The 17,122-nt window shown below is 37.8% G+C and overlaps 1 protein-coding gene across 2 annotated transcripts in view; it reads right to left on the bottom strand.

The window, feature by feature from the left end:
* Positions 1–473: 473 nt before the first annotated feature.
* The window catches only part of nrg2b (neuregulin 2b), a 71,732-nt gene continuing 55,083 nt past the window's right edge, over positions 474–17,122 (bottom strand). For both annotated transcript variants that reach the window (XM_028459976.1, XM_028459977.1), the window contains 6 exons: positions 14,918–15,020; positions 12,773–12,902; positions 11,177–11,304; positions 8,597–8,812; positions 4,243–4,426; positions 474–2,931 (listed from right to left, as the gene is read on the bottom strand). In XM_028459976.1, coding sequence (XP_028315777.1) covers positions 2,461–2,931; positions 4,243–4,426; positions 8,597–8,812; positions 11,177–11,304; positions 12,773–12,902; positions 14,918–15,020 — 1,232 coding nt within the window. In that variant the 3' untranslated portion in view covers positions 474–2,460. The remainder of the gene's footprint in view (positions 2,932–4,242; positions 4,427–8,596; positions 8,813–11,176; positions 11,305–12,772; positions 12,903–14,917; positions 15,021–17,122) is intronic.

The raw sequence follows: 17,122 nt of genomic DNA, 5'->3' as shown, positions 1-17,122 counted from the left end.
AGCGGAAGAAAATGAATGGATGGATGGATGGTTGGATGGTTCTTGTTGCAAAAATGACAAGATGGTTTCAAACTGGTAGGAATAAGTTTTTATTTTTTCATATGAATGGGTGGTTTTGGAGTTTTTCGTCTTTTACAAGTAATATGTTTTAGATAAAACTTGCAAAAAATCATCTAGCATATTCCAAGAAGGATGAACATGAAGAGAAGGGAATTTATTGCTGAACGTTAAAATGAACACACAATTTTTTAAAATTTTTTTTCACCGAGTGGAAAAACAATTTGCTTGCTGCTTTTTCCATGCACCCAACTACCAGTACCACTAGGACATGCAGGGGGTGGGAGAGTGAAGGAGTAGAAGAAAGAGAAAAGTGGATGAGAGAGGAAAAGCACAGAATTAGCCGATGGTTTTTTTAAAAAAAAAAAAGAAAAGAAAAAAAAAGTCAAACATAGATAAACCAACATGGACGGGATTGAGTGTCTGCCTCTGTGTGTGTGTCAGTAGATGCACACTATAGCTCCTCACTTTCTGCGTTTCTATACAGATGAGCCAGCCTTCTGCTATGATTTGATAAGTGATTCTGAAGAATTTCGACTTTGCAGGGGGTAAAAAAAAACTAACAAACAAAAGTAAAAAAAAAACCAACTGTTTAAGGACGCCCTTTGTCTCTTTTTTCACAGTGAACTTGAAAGGGTCTTAAACTAAACATTTATCCAAAGTAAAATATAAGTTTCTGCCATGATCAGCTGACTGTGTGCTGTTTGCTACACTCGTAGGAAACTGGAGCTCAATATGTATGTCCTCTTTGCCTTTTTTTTTTTTTTTTTTTTTGGGGGGGGGGGGGGGGGGGGGGGTGATATGAGGAATACATGAACTAAAGGGTGATCTAGAAAAAAAATCTTTCAATCAAGCAAAAAAATAGGTCAACATAATACAAGTATTGTGAATTGAATCATGACTGGAATAATGTGTGAAATCTGCTGCTCCATGTGACAATTCCAATCAAGTACAGCATGTGAGAAGGCCTGTGGATTATACAGTAGGATTGTGGTAATGTACATAATTACAGAAATCAAACAGAACATTTCCCCCCCCCCCCCCCCCCAAAGGGGGATGTAGGTAGAAAATAAAGTGGTTTTTGATACGGCCCTGCTTTAGAGCACCAGATGAGGTCTTTGCACAACTTTCCCCCCCAGTATCACAACAGTCTTTGTGAATCAATATGAAACAAGCACACATAGCACGCATGCACACACACATCTTCAAAAGAAAACAACTTCACTTCCCTCTGATCCTAAAGGGTTTTTTTTTTTCCTTCCTCACTTCTCTCGCTCATCGGGTCCACAGATGAACACAAGAACCTAAAAGTGTGTTAAAAAAAAGAGTGACGTAATGCGGATGTGGCCTTGGGGACTGAGACGACTCGTTCTCTCTGCTTTAAGTCTTTAGTCCGTGATGTGATGAGGGAAGTCCTGAGACACAGTGCGGCTCTAAGCTGCTGGCATAGGAAACGGACGGGCGTGGCAGTCCATGGGAGGCCAGAGTCAGGCTGGATTACATCTGGATCGGTTCGGTACGGTTTGGATTGGCAGCTCCCTGGCCAATGGCTGCTCACGCAGGGAGGCGCTTACAGTGCAATGGAGCTTCTGGCAGGGTGACGATTGGTGACGGGAGTCAAACGAGAGCTCGCCCCCTTCATGAGCTGTCAGCAAAATGAGGCGTGAAGACCCTACACATGCACGCACACGCACATCAACATGGCACCACCCTACACAGGAATTTGGGATCACTTTCTCTCAACTGCTCTTTAACACCTTTGATTTCCCAGAAATAAGAAAAAAAGATGAGAGGAAGGATGTGAAATGACCAATATGTGTGTTCGTCTGAGGAACTACAGTCTCTCACACATTCATACTGATGTAAACAGAAACCTTTTACACAGGAGGAATCAATATTGCATGATGATGATATCGGATCACAGTTGGAAAACAGGAAGATCCCAAGTCAGAGAAAAAAAGAAATCAAAGCAGAAAGGAAGGAAGCGGGTTGGTCTCTATAAAAATGAGGAGTTGTCATACGAAAGGCTACAAAAACTCAATGGGACCTCGGACTTCAGCATACAGCAAAAGGCACCACAATATTATTCTATTAATCTAACTTGTGAAAAAATTGGCACGTAATTCTCGTATTTTTCATCTCTCGTAATGCTGTAAATGAAAAAACTTTACATATAAATATCCCCCCAGTATAAAAAAGTCTTTGCTGTAAGCTAGTAGACAATTTTTTCTGAAATGAAAATAAATATTTCATTTGTTTATAATATCTGTCTGTTATACAAAATAAAAATATTTCTCCTAGGTGCAGGTCTCTAGTCCACTGGTTGTGTGTGGGAGGAAGGGGTGTGTGTGTGTGTGTGTGTGTGTGGAGGGGGGTTGGGGAGGGAGGGGGGGTGATCAGGTCTTAAAGAGGCATGTTGTCAGCTTTGCAGCGCTGTGAACGGCTCTGCCCGTTGCTGCGCGTTCCCGGCCGACTCAGCCCTCGGTGAGTCCGTGTGTCCACGCCTGACGACGAACGGAACCCGGGGACAGTTAGTGGAGGGTCAACGTTCATGTTCTGCATACTGAGGAAAGGCGTGCTCTCCCCATGAGCATCCTCGTCCTCCTCCTCCTCTTCCTCCTCCTCCTCTGACTCGCTAAAGCTCTGTGAGCTGTAGTCCCGATGGCCTGCTGATCTCTGGGAGATGTGTCCGTTGAGGCGGTTGCGTCGCGGACGGCGGCGGCTTCTGATAGGCTCCCGTGAAGATGCGTACTCCTGCGTGGTCTCATAGGCCTCTTCGTCAGGGAGGCGGTAGGGGCTGGTTGGTAGACTTCCAGTGCTCTCAGTCAGATAAGGTCGGCGTGGACGCCTGGGCTGCCGGTATAAACTTCCATCCTTAAAAAACAAAAGCAGATAATATTCCATTGGAGCACTGAACTGAGTCTTATGTTTATAGTAGGCCAGAAATACATCATAAAGCAGCTAAACCAATGGTTCCCAACCTTTTTCGGGTCGTGACCCCATTTTTATAACACAACTTTCTGGCGACCCCAGACACATTGGTTTTCTCTAAAATTAGTTTAAATTAATGTTTGTTATACAGGATTAGTGCACAACTCAGATATAGTTTTACTGCATTTTATTTTAACTAGATTTATATTTGAGCAAGTAAAAATATACTTGTGTTTGAGATTGTGTGGTAAAATATAATTCTTAAAAATATATTTAATTATAATAATAATAATAATAATAATTAAATAAATAATAATTAAATTAAACAATAATTAAATATAAATAAATTAAAAATAAAATATATACATAAATGTAAAATAAATAAACAAATGACTAAATTAATAAATCAAATAATTCAAAAATTATATATTTTTAATAATTTAACTAAATATAAAATTAAATCAGTGTATTTTTTTTTTAATCAATTATTAGACATTTCGAGGTTGAAAAACTCAACTACTGTGTAGGAGATACCACCTAAAATGAACAGAGGAAGAGAAAAACAACAACACTAATATAAATATGTGTTACGATACACGTGTTTCATGTGATACCAATATTGCAACCTTGAGCATTGGCTGATACCGATATTATTCTGATACGATATCAGCATCAATCATACACACTTTCATTACGGTACTTATTTTGTAGGGAAGAATGTAAGTAAAAAAAGGCTTGATCAAATATTACTCAAACAGAGAACAATAGTTAGCAACAGTAGGTATGAGAAAAAGTGACACATTTATGCTGCAGCAGTCTGTAATGGACTGCTTATCGCGGATTATTTTAGATGCTGGCTGACATAATGCTATACTTGTTTTTTAGCCAACATTGGAACGATATCCGATATCAATATCGGATCAGGACAGCCCTATACTGTACATGCTTGTGTGCTGGGCTCAGCTTCGCCCAATATTTCAAAATCATCTCTCTTGGGTTAATTTGACTCTTTTCCCTGCTTTGTTCTGGAAATGTTATCTTCATTCGTGTTAGTCGTGTCTGCTGCAGCCGAATCTCAGCTCCTTGATTCTGAGACAATCACACAAACATTTACTCACGCAGCCATGACCTAAATTGCCTTGTGTGTAGGAGTGGCCTAGTGACGAACACATTTGTTGGGTTATGTAGCGACAATAATACTTTACTAATGACAGGTTCTCTTATAAAAAGCTTGTGCTATATCGGTCTACGTACATCAGGGCATCGCAGCAGCGGCTGGTCGTTGTCTCTGTGGTAGGCGGCAGCCGCAGGGGGGAGGGAGAGGGCGTGGCTTGTGTTGGGTGAGGTGATATGGAAGGTGGGCACCTGGGGTGGCAGCGGGGGGTAGTGGAACTCTACTGGGGAGAGACGTGCTGGAGTGGTCAGTGCAGACACATACCTGAGGAACACACAAAAACCAGTCGTTAAAACCCGACAGAAACACATCACCAGCATGCAGCAAAGTTCAGATACAAGTTTGATTAAAAAAAATCCTTAGTCGATATAAAAATCTTTTATTTTGTTGTATGCATGTAATAATCAAAAACACTTTAACATTAAATATAATTTGCAGGTGGTTGTTTGTAGCCTTAAAACTGCTGAAAATTAAAATCCCTTGAAGCTGCTGGAGACAATAATTTTTTTTATCAAATAAAGACAGCGTAGGCCTCATACTGAAGATGGTTTGGTCGATGAAAAAAGATGTAAAAGCTTGAAATGGCTACTTGAAAGTTTGTTTTGATATCTACTGTAAAAACTCGGTTTACTTAATTCTTACTGTGATTTCTTGTGTTTGCCACAAAAAGATCCGAGAATGGCTAGCCAAAATTGAATTTGTCACAAAGTAAGGTGATATTATGAGGAATAATAATGGGAACAAAGTAGAACAAAAATCATCTGGCAAAAAAACACAAAAAAAAAAATCAAGGTAAGAATGAAGTAAAAACACTTCTATGCATCTGTTTACAGGACTCCACATTCCACAATGTAATGCATGAAACTTTTATAACAATGTCAATAAGAAAGTGTTTACAGCAGAGATCAAAATAATCATTTTCGAGTGGCAATTTCAACCTTTTAATTATTTTTTTGAGCAAATTATCTTTAATTCATTCATCTATGACAGGGGTACTCAATAGGCGGCCCCCGGTCCAGATCCAGCCCCAAGCCCTCAACCTTTAAGATTTGTATTTGAGTACCCCTGATCTATGAGACCTACACTATGTCTTTATTTGATAGAAAATTATCTTTCCTTGAAGCTTTAATTCAGTGTCGCTCCAGTGCCTCAGTGAAACTGTTGGAAATGTTCAGTCAGAAGATTCACACAGCAAGAGCAGAAATCATTAAAAACAGAGTTCACTGAAGTTCATCATTAAAATATAGGAAATTCTACTGTCTTCACAAACTGAATGGCTAAGCAAGAAATGTAAGGGGGGGTCAGTCAGACACTTCTAAAGGAGTTCAAAGCGTTTGCAGTGACAGAGAGACTGTGAAAAGTACCAGCAGTAATCTCTGTTCTTAATCAGTCAATGTTTTATAACAGAGTGGTTAAGATGGAAACTGGGATCCAATCCAGACTAAAGCTGCACCAGAACCCTGTGGAAAACTTCAAGGTCAGCTGCAAGAAAAAAGTGTGAGCTACAAATGTAGTTTTTAACCAGACCAGGTTACATTTTCAAGAAAATTATCAAGTAAATCTGGTGTTAAATAAAGCGATGGAAGGGATTCAACAAATACTGATTTTATACAGTACAGGCCAATATAGAATCACCCAATCAGAACTCCAGCAAGTCTGTTGACTCCATCAGCTTTGTTGATGAACCAGAAGCGCACTGAGCAGCAGGGAAGCATCACAGGCAGCCAATGCCAGGGCTCAGCCACATTCACAGCAAGACGGAGGTTGGAAACCTCATTAAAGCTGATATCTGGAGATTCTGACAAATCTATGTTTGTGTATCATTCTTTTGAAATGCGAAAAAATACCTAACTAGTCTTTTAATATGATCTGCTGCCGGTGATCATTCATATACATTAATGTATATCAGTCCCGCCTTCGTCCTATAAACACCTATACAAATGGAAACGAGCGCCGTGATCGCCCAGCCAATAGGCTTTGACTTCCTGTAGCGGAGTCTGTCAATCAAAGTGAATGTGGAACAGTGCACGGCAAACAGCAAACAGGTAAATATGATTTTTGCTTTTAGCTAACCCATAGACCTATATCAGTGCGACCTGATGCAACCTTGTTATGTTCCGTGATGCGCATGCAGAAAAGTAGAGGCGTGGCTTCTGGTAAATTGGCAGAGGCAGTAGGAGGAGGTGAAGCTGTTTAAAGCGAGACATCAAGACGTTTCTTTGAAACTCCGAACGTCAGCTTTAAAGAATCTGGACTCTAAGCGTGAAGCTTTTCATGATTGACAACATCCAAAGTAAACAGTTCACACCACTCTCAGGGAGACAGCAGCCTCAATCACATGAAGGTGGATACATGATGCTCAACATGAGACAGTCCTGCTCGTTTAAATTCAGTCTAATCCATTTGTACAACAGTATTGCAAACATTACCACTGTAACGGGCAACTACTGCACCGCTTAACCTTCAATCAAATATAATAAAGCCAAGCTAACAACACAAAGAGAAAGATAGGCCAGGTTTTAAAACAACAACTTTTAGTAGGAACGTTTGCCACCATAATGAGCCACCATAATGAGCCAGGATTAAACAAAAAAAAAAAATAGTTCTGATAATAAAAAATAAGCTACTTCATTTATTTGTAATCTGGCTGCCTGCCATACAGCCACACTGAAGTCAATTGAGGAATGTGGATGCAAATACAGAGGTGTTACTGTTACCGTCTTGTTTTATACTTTCTTATTTTAATTTTTTTATGTACTTATTTATTTTTACTCTTATTCTAACTTTTGTTTGTGGCTGGGTGGACACATACACACGTCTGTGCCCGTGTATATGCTTGGTTACATGCATAGTGAGTATGCAGTATAGGTAAATGTTCTATATTTTTCCCTTTTTTTCATTGTACCTTTGTAATGCAAATAAATAAAATGAAAAGTAAGAAAAGTTAAAAAGCTGAAAGATAATTTATTTGTAGATCAATGTGTAAAAAGCTTCAAATATAGAAAAACCTGTCCTGTAATAATTTAGTGTTCCATTCAGTATACATCAGTACATTTAGTTAAAGCATTTTTTTTTTTTCTTTCTCCACTTTTTTGATGACCTAATTTTGGGTTAATACTATTATAACTGTATGTGATTGCAGGGTCACCATTTGAATATATCACTGCTCAGATTGAACAGGTTTGATGGTGTGGGTCTAACCTGCAATGATGATCAAGCGCTGTCAGCCTTGGTGTGTGAATGGAAGTGATTGTGTAAAGCACTTTAATAATAATAATAATAGCGCATTGGATTTTATACAGCGCTTTATCATAGACACTCAAAGCGCTTTACAGAATGAAGGCATTATTCTTTCACTCCACACTTAGAGGTGGTAAGCTAGTATTGTAGCCACAGCTGCCCTGGGGCAGACTGACGGACGCGAGGCTGCCATAGTGCGCCATCGGCCCCTCCAACCACCACCAACACTCAGTCACACACTACATTCATACTAGGCAATGTGGATGAAGTGCCTTGCAGAAGGACACAATGACAGATACCACTGGAGTGACAGTCCCCCACTGTGGCACCTGGACTTTTCAGTGGTCTCCCATCCAACTATTAACCAGGACCAGACCTGCTTAGCTTCTGAGATCTAACGAGATTGGGCAATGACAGACGGATATGGTCACATACGACAACTTAGTGGGCGATTAAAACACTATAAGCGGAAATGATTGTAATGATGTAATCTCCTTGTGTTAAAAAAAAAATCCCATCCCTCAATTTTTTAATTTTAAAGTGTATTTAAATTAGCTTTTATTTTGACACTTTGGGGCGACACAGGAAGTGTGACTCCTGAAAGAGCTGTTTTGGCATGAATGACGAGTCAACTGGTAGAAAACAGATTTTGCTATTCAGTATAAAAGGATGTACGTAAGCTTATAAGCACTGAGCTGAAATGGAAACAAGGTATTTGGTTTGTTATTTATTTATATAATTTGTCATTATATACTTCAACTGCACAACAATGGTGTTTAATAAGAATTGTTGTTGCAGTCGAGCTAATAATATTAACTATGCTGTTGCTGACTTTCTATTTTAATATATATATATATATGATCAAGAATTAATATATACATAAATATTATGGTTAATATTATAACTTGTATGGTTAAAGATGTTTTAAAGTGATAACAGTACACATAGAGCTTATTTATGTTTATTATTTATTTCTATTTGCATGTTTGTCTTTTCTGTAGCTTTTACGTTGTTTCCTCTAAAAAAAAAAAAAAAAAAAAAAAAACCCATCACATGACAGAATAGATAATATATTATGACATAAATATTTTGGCAACAGACCTTCCACAATAAATAACAGCGACAGTTTGAAAATTCTAAATCAATCTCCATCAGTGTCAAGGAGCGAACAAGCCAACCTTTGCCTTTCACTACCTGTCACTGTGAGGCGAGTCTCTGAGAGAGTCGTAGGAGTCCCCGTACTGCATCCCTGGACCCGACGTGTCCGTGCAGCCCCAGTGGGCAGCTCGCCTCGCCATGCAGGCCGGGCTGCTGCACTTACTGGTCCCCACAGAGCTGGAGAGCCCACCTGACTGGCAGTCTGAGTTCATACTCTCTGTTCGCTCCATGCTCCACGTCTGCTCCTCGTGTCTGCAGGTGAGGGAGACGACAAGAGGAGCCAGTTTAAAAGGTTACAGCAGGTCTGAGGCAGAGGGACGTTACTGATACGAGCCCTGGCTGTGAGTGAACCAGCAGAAATGTGTTAACGCAACTTGAGAGCATTCGGAGCCAGAATTCATCTGTAATACTGTGTTGGCTGATCCTATTAGCTGCTTGGTTTCACAGCTTAGATAACCTATGCCATCGTATTAATAGACAGTACCATTGTTTCCAGTCAGACCCTCAAGAAACACTTTAAATGTGTTTAGACTAAATCTCTATTTAAGTAGAAGAAAGCAATAGGCACAATAAACTCAAGGATTGGGAACTAATATTGCTGTAACAATCACACGGTGAAAGATCCCCCCAGAAAAAAATATAAAATAAAATAAAAAATTGCTACCATAAATAGTAAACAAAGTACACAAGTATTAATTACTAATTGGTGTTAAATAAAAGTCACAATAACTGTTGACTTAGTCTAGCATCTCTTAAAACAGTGGTTCTTTTTTATTTTTAGAATGTAGAGTAGCCAGGATTACTGACAACTGCCATATATATATATATATATAACTGCATTGATCTATATATGATAAAGTGAAAGTATAGAATAAAGTTGTTTAAAAATGTCAAAAATGTATTTTTAATCAGTAATTTATTTTTCTTCATTTTTATCAATTACTACACATCTCAAACGCCCCCATTTAAACTCCAGGGTCCCCAAACGGGGTCCCGACCCCAAGGTAGAAAAACAGCCTTTAAGGCGTCTGAACTGTTCCACAATTTAAGACAATATTTGTTTAACTAGTGAATGCAGGGTTAATCTTGTATTCCCTTTTTTTTACTTCATAAAATTCAAATTAGAGAAAACTTGGCAATAATTTGTTTCCATTACTGATAAATCGACAGCGTACATTAACAATCACAATCATCTATAAACAACAAATGTACAGCTGCCTTTTCATCGTCATCATCATTACCGTCATCACCAGCTGCAGCGGTAGATTTATATAATAAGAGAAGCGTATGGTAAATATATCTTTTAATCATTAATAGAAACCCACTAAATCACACACATGAAGAAGCTGAAATTATTCTGCGGGCACTAAATTGCACATAAAACTAGGTACAGTAGGTCTGTTCTCAAGCACCGACTATCACGACCCGCAGCCTGGTTTTATTGTGCACGCTCGGTACATAAAGGTGATGAAAATTTTGCCCACAACAGGTTTTATGATATATAAAAACCTTTGCTGTGATCACAGAGTTATTATTTGAGCTATTATAGCACCACCGTGTGGTTTAGTTGTAGAAGGTGTGTGTTCCTGTATTTTTACAAATATTTCAACAGGGCTTTTAAAATAAGCAGGTCTGCAGGGTTTAGATCTCACCCTCCTTCTACACACCTGAATCTGAATCAATGTATCTTTATCACACTCTGGAGAAAAAAAATGTAATCATTTTTCAGCCACGTTGGAGCAGGTACGTATCTAAAACATGCAGGACTGCAGCCCTCTTTGACCTGTATTTTAATTCATGAGTTTATTGTGCTTAGACTAAAGAAACTTCACTATAAAAATAGTTCGTATAATTAGCTTAAATCCTAGAAAATGAGCATTTATCTACTTTTTTTAATATCTATAAATGCAATAGTTTCAAGATTGTTTACCTGGGCTAGAATCAGGGTTGGGGTCAATTCCATCTTTAAATTACAATTACGTCTTCAATTATCCATATTCAATTACAACACAATTACAATTACATTGACCAGCATTTTTTGCAAGCTCAATTAAAATTACTATTATTGCTGAAATCAATTACGTTCTCACTTACTAAAGTTCAATTACAATCATTCACAATTACTGATAAATAAGCCCATAAAACGTAACCTTCTTCTTGTGCTAGCTTTCTGTTAGCATCTCTAATGCTAACAGGTCCGTTTGATCCATGTCTTAAATCAGCTGTAAAATACACTAAAAATATCATCTATCATCTAATTAGTTTCTCATCTCTTGGTGACCTTGTTAGGCTTCCTAATCAATGAAAATATTGGTATTAATATTTTGATATAAAACACATTTTAACACGGTTACCCAGTTTTGCGTTTAACTACATTATAAATGACAGTTTGTATAAAATGTTCATCCCAATTACAATTGCAAAGTCAAATGTCTGAACTCAATTACAATTCAATTACGATTACAACAGCAATATATTTTTTCAAATACAATTTCAATTATAATTACATCTTAATTGTAATTAATTACCAATGACTTAATTATATTTAACCCCAACCCTGGCTAGAAAAAAAAAAAAAAAAATCAGAATAGTATTTGTGTGTAGTTTGTGTTGTACCTGGAAGCATGTGAGGCAGTAGTAGAGTGGTGAGAGCGAGTCGACATTCGACTGCCTGCATAGTTGCCTGCACCTTCGGCTCCGTGGCTGATCACACACTCCGTGGTAGGGACACTTTTGGAGATGTACTGAAACAAAAGGAAACAAAGAAAACACATAGTTGTAATTGAATAGTGAATTGAGAAAACAAACAAACAGAAATGATTTTCTGTGAGACTCGGTTAAAGTCTCGACCTGATGATGATGATGCCTTCGAGTTATTTTGAAGAGGTAATGACAGTAGAAATCCTAAGATCATGAATTAACTATAACTAGTAGCTGGATGTTTGGTAAATTATTAAATTCAATTTCTAATTGGTTTTCTTCAGAAACTGGAGGAATAGGAACAGCCTCCTGGAAATGTAACTTAGCCACTAAACCAGATTCAACAAGTCTTCAGTAAACGTCTCTCGCCTGCATTGTTGGCATATTGTTTTTACACCTTAGTAGGTGTTAGATGTATTTATGGACTAATAACTCTTATTTGGTGTCACCCAATGTACATGTTAGAGATCAGATCAGATTTTAAGACTTCCTTATACGGGATTTATAGTCGACCCTTTCTCTGCTGTATCTTCTTCACAAACACAATAATCTTAGTTTGTTAAAAGCCTCTTCCTCGCACTGTTCCTGTTGGTTGATTGGTTGCTGCTGTTGTAAATGGTTCTTTCTTTGGGAATTTGAATAACAACACAAAAAAATGAAAGAGACTATTGCCTAATTCGGCAGGTGCACCCATTTGGCACCAAATTCAAGTTTAACCTGTTCTAATAAAAGATAAGAGTAAGGTAAACAAAGCCTTCTGATTCTTTGTGAATGTAAAGTTATTGAAAGTGTGGTTGACTGACCCCGCCTCTGCTCTGTGTGTGCGTGTGTGTGTGTGTGTCTACAAGAGGTCGACCGATATAGGATTTTCAAAGGCCGATACTGATTTAAAAGAAAAAAAGAAAGAAATCAGCCGATATCTAAAGCCGAATATAATTTTTTTTTCAAAGCACATTGATTATGAAAGACAATTGAAACATTCCTATGATATAAATGTATATATTAGAAATTAAATTAAATACACCAATAGAACTCTTGAAATTTATTGAACTTTAAATATACCTGTACACAACCAAGTAAAACAAAAAGTACAGGACAGGTAAGTAGCAGTAAAGCACGACAACACTATACAATGTGCAAGTAGTCTGTTTAAACTAAATACCTGCTTTAGGTATAACCACTCACTCCTTCCCTCTGTTCACAGCCACCGCCATTATATCTAAGCTTCACACTTATGCACAACTACAACATCACATCTCACTTTAAAATAATCAACTATTCCCCACACTTTCAATTTTCTACCTTGAGTCTGTCCTCCCTGTTCCCCTCCCCCTCAGTTAGGTGTAACACTGCCCTCTCTTTTTATATCCTTCCTATAATAAGGTATTTCTTACTTTCTGGTAATATTTATATACATATATACACATATATACACAAAATATATTTATTTTTTTTGGCCGATCTTGAAAAAAGTCTGTATATCGATCTCTAGTGTCTACTGTTTACACTCACATCAACCATTGGAATCTCCTCCGGACCGGGACCAGGGTGGTTGGGGCCATTGGCCAGCATGCGGTTTGGTTGCTCCACACACTGATTCTGGTTTTGGTGAAGGTGGCTGTGCATTCTTTTCCTCTGTTTCCTGTAGGGTGAGCGAGAATCAAAAACAGTCAAACTTCTCAGTCACTGCTATTATTATTATCCTCTTGGTCTTTTCATCAGCTCCAACTGCTTCTGTTACTTCATTTATCAAATATTTCTATGGTTCTGGTAATATCATCAAAGCGCTACTGTGATGTATGCAGAGCTTTTAACCACCTACTAAACCTTTACTGGTTTTACAGTCATAGTTCCTGGATTAGAGATTTTAAAACACAGAGTGGAGACCATTTAGTGATTGGTTCAACCAATAAGTCAAGTAATAACTGAACTGGAAAACAGTGACTTGCAGCTCAGTTGTTTAAAGATAAATTATAGAATTTATGAACGAGTCAATGATTTTTCAAAGATTTTATTAACTATGACTAGGGATGTAACGATTAATCGTAAGGCAGTTAAAAATCGATTCATAGGTATCACGGTTGATATCGATTTTCTGAAAATTGAATCGCAGTACTTTTTTTAACCAGTTATCCACAAGTGTAGGCGGCGGGCGGAGTCTGCTAATACTTTCTTTCTGGCCGCCTTCTACTCTTAACTATGTTAATAAATGATTCATTGCCCCTTTAGCACCAAAAGAATATCTGTAATATTACTTGAATATCTGTAAAAGTCACGTTTTTCTATTAGCTCTGTCTGCTAGCATAGCTTCTCTTCTTCACTGCAAGAATTTCTGCATGCCAACTGACCACTGTGTTACCAGCGCCCTCTGCTGGTCCAAACAAATATGACGTAAATCAGTGTAATCATGGTTTTTTTTTTTAAAAGTCCAATTGTTAAGGCACAAAATACATTTTCAGTTGCACTTTTAAAAAGAAAAAGAACTATTATGCAGTTTTGCATTGTTTATTATAGAACCAGAATTTAAATTAATAGGCTTCATTTTCATTTGTATTATTCCTTTATTTATTTCATTCAAGATTTATTTTTAGTTAAATTGCATTGTTTTGAATAGTTTATCAAGGGATTCTTTTGACAATGAAATATAAAAGGAAAATACAGTATTTTCTACATTCCCATTTTGTAAAATAAATCGTGAGAGAATCGTATCGTGAACCCAGTATCGTGAATCGAATCGTATCGGGAGTTGAGTGAATCGTTATATCCCTAACTATGACAGAACCCGACGTACAGGGCTACCATTTAAAACTGTGGAAGTGACTTATACAGTGGAGCGACCTATCCGTGGGATTTTTCAGCCAGTCGGTAGCGTGAGCGAGCAAGTGAAAATATAAACTGGGAATCATTTCGAAATGTGGATCGTAGACATGCTCTGGTTGGCAAATTATTCAATCAACAGTGCATCTCATAGGAAAATAAGCACATTATTGTCGAAGCAACTTGTATGTTTATTTTTCCAGGAAAATAATAATTTCTTGAAGCACAAAACTCAATACAGTCCAGAAACAAGCTACACTTGTTGTATGTGTATGACCTACAGTATATGTTTAAATATAAAGATTTCATATTCTGGTTTTCCAGAGCAACAATGGATGACAGGCTAAAGCAGTGGTTTTCAAACTAGGAGTTGGGACCCCATGAGGGCTCGCCTAGAAATAAAATGAGGTATCCTGAAATGTCTAGTTATTGGTAAAAAAAATAAAATAAAAAAAAATAAAAAAAAACTTTGGTTGAAAATTTTTTTTTTAAATACACATCACACACAATAAATATCAAATAACTGTGTCCTAAACTTTCTCAAATATAAATCCAGTTCAAACAAAATGCAGTATAAACATATCTGAGGTGGCTACTCTGTATTTGTAACACACTTCAATAAACTTGGTCCAAAAACTGATTCCAGGAGAGAAAAAAAATGTCTTTAGGGTCGCCGAAGTTAAGGCAATAATTTCAAAAGCAGTAGTTTTATCTCTAATTTGTCTTTCATATATTGAGTATCCTTTGTTCTCCTGTCATGTCATTATCACAGTTTTTTCTCTATGCTGGATGTTAATTTGGTGGTTTGAGGTAAATCACTGTTTTCCTTCATTGACATACTCGGTTTTGCAGTAGGCCACCACACAGACGATGCCAACCACTAACAACGCCACACAGATGCCCGTGATCGTCAGCACCCGCCTCTGGTAGAGCTCCTCAGCCTCTGTGGATTCAAACATACACACACGCGCACACACACACACACACATTTACATATAAAAGACAAAAAAGGGATGCCCAGCCACACACACACACACACACATACACACAGTGTGAGAGCCACTCTATTGATGGTTAAATCAGCAACAGTGGTTTTGTTTTTTAACAATGATCTGCTCTGATCCTTCCCTACAGGCTGCGTGTGAGGCTACGCTGCTGCTCAGTCACATTGCATGCTTTCCCTGTTCAACGCTGCTGCATTTTTAAAACTAACCAAACACTCTGATAAACATCATGATCAAGAGCAGAAATGTTAACCAATATCCTGAAGTTAACTTCTTGCTGTCGCTACACTGGTGTGTTTACCATTAGTAATGGGAATGTAGGGCTACAGGTGACACAGGAGAGGGTTCAACTGCATGCCTTAATGGATGCAGTAACAAAACACACATCAACCACATGAAGGATGTTAAAATGAAATAAACACTGTGTAAACCCCACGCTGGCCTGTGATCAACCAAAACAGTGTTTTAAACTAGTTTTACTCTCTAAAAGTAAAAGTCACATGAAATGAAAGAATTTGGTGAATCTGGCTTCAGTTTAACTTTTGTGTAATTTTTCTCAAAGGAAAAAATAAATAAATCCCAAATCAATACCAGATCATGAAAGACAGATTGTGCTTTACGGTGAGTTTAATCGCATCAAATGATAATGCATTAGGAGCTGCAATGCACTGATGATTAATTTAAATGTATTTACTGCCAATGTGGTTTATGTGCTGAGTAATTCTTATTGGTGTGTTATACATTGATTAGTGAGGTTTAGCAATAGATCTGTGTTATAGTAACAAAAACCAATCATCACTAAAGCTCTAAAGGCTTATCAAAAATAGTTTAAAATTTGAATCACTCTCACACAAACCAGTTGCCTTTATTTTGGAGGACACTACAGGTCTCAACAGGAACTACTGCACTAATTTTCTGGGACTACTTTCATACAAAACTTCATTTTGTTTTTAGTTTCTCTGACATAACATTAATAGTGATAATAATATAACCATATATTTGTGGGCTCCTGTGTGCTGTTTCTGCTAGATCCTGTTGCCATTATAATTAGACATGTTAAAAAACAGCTACTTTTGCTATTGCATGAAAAGCTTTGCCCGAAAGCAGAGGTTCTCAAACTGTGGGGCGCACCCCGTGATATCATGACAGAGGGGCACGAGAATTTTTTTTTTTGTCTTGGTCTTTTATTTGCCCATTTTAGGTTATTTTTATGACTTTTTAAGAAAATTGTCACATTGATCACCTTTTTTCAAAAAAGGTTAGATTTTGTTTTGCATTTTGCACCACTGCGCTAAAGTAATAACTCAAGACGATTAGGAAAATGTTAGAGTTCTACAGTTTGAATGTGTCCAACCTGAACTTTTACTGAAGAACACAATGATATATTACTTTAAAAGTCAGTCGGGGCAATTTGTAACATCCACTTGAAACTAATCAATGTTAAGAAAAAGGTTGGTGACCATTACCATATCATAAGCAGTTTTTTTTTACATTTGTCTTTACATTCAACTGTGCCATCTATGTATGTGAACCAACATTGATTAAAGTGGATCTCTGGTGAAGCCATACATGTTTTCTCTGCAGTAATCTGAATAGGATTATGTGGTCAAGATGGGGTGTAACACCATGTTTCAGAATGGCAATCGTAACACATGATGACTGAGAAACCAAACCACAGAATATGAGGGAGGAAATAAAAACAAGGAGATGAGGAGTAGGAGCAGTACAGGAGACAGACAGAAGGACTGGGACTAACACAGGGGCGTGTCCAGAAGAAAAGGCTGAGAGGGAATTCCAGAAAGTGAAAGTTGTTTTCTAATCTGAGTGCCACTCAGCTATAGTCAGTCAATTTAAACCATGTTTCCCAAAGGTGTTGGAAGAATAGAATGTTTAGAACATAATTTCACTTCCGCTCATAAAAGGTCCAGACATGCCACTGAAGGCTCGGGGTGGTTATGGGAGGGATGGGTGACAGAGAGAGAGTCCTGAATTAAAGGGCCGGTGCCAGTTAGTTACTGTGGGTGTGTGTCACATGGTATGG

The sequence above is a fragment of the Gouania willdenowi genome, chromosome 10 (genome assembly GCF_900634775.1).
Source record: "Gouania willdenowi chromosome 10, fGouWil2.1, whole genome shotgun sequence".
In the NCBI taxonomy this organism is placed as follows: Eukaryota; Metazoa; Chordata; class Actinopteri; order Blenniiformes; family Gobiesocidae; genus Gouania; species Gouania willdenowi.
This window is presented reverse-complemented; position numbering and strand designations above follow the sequence as displayed.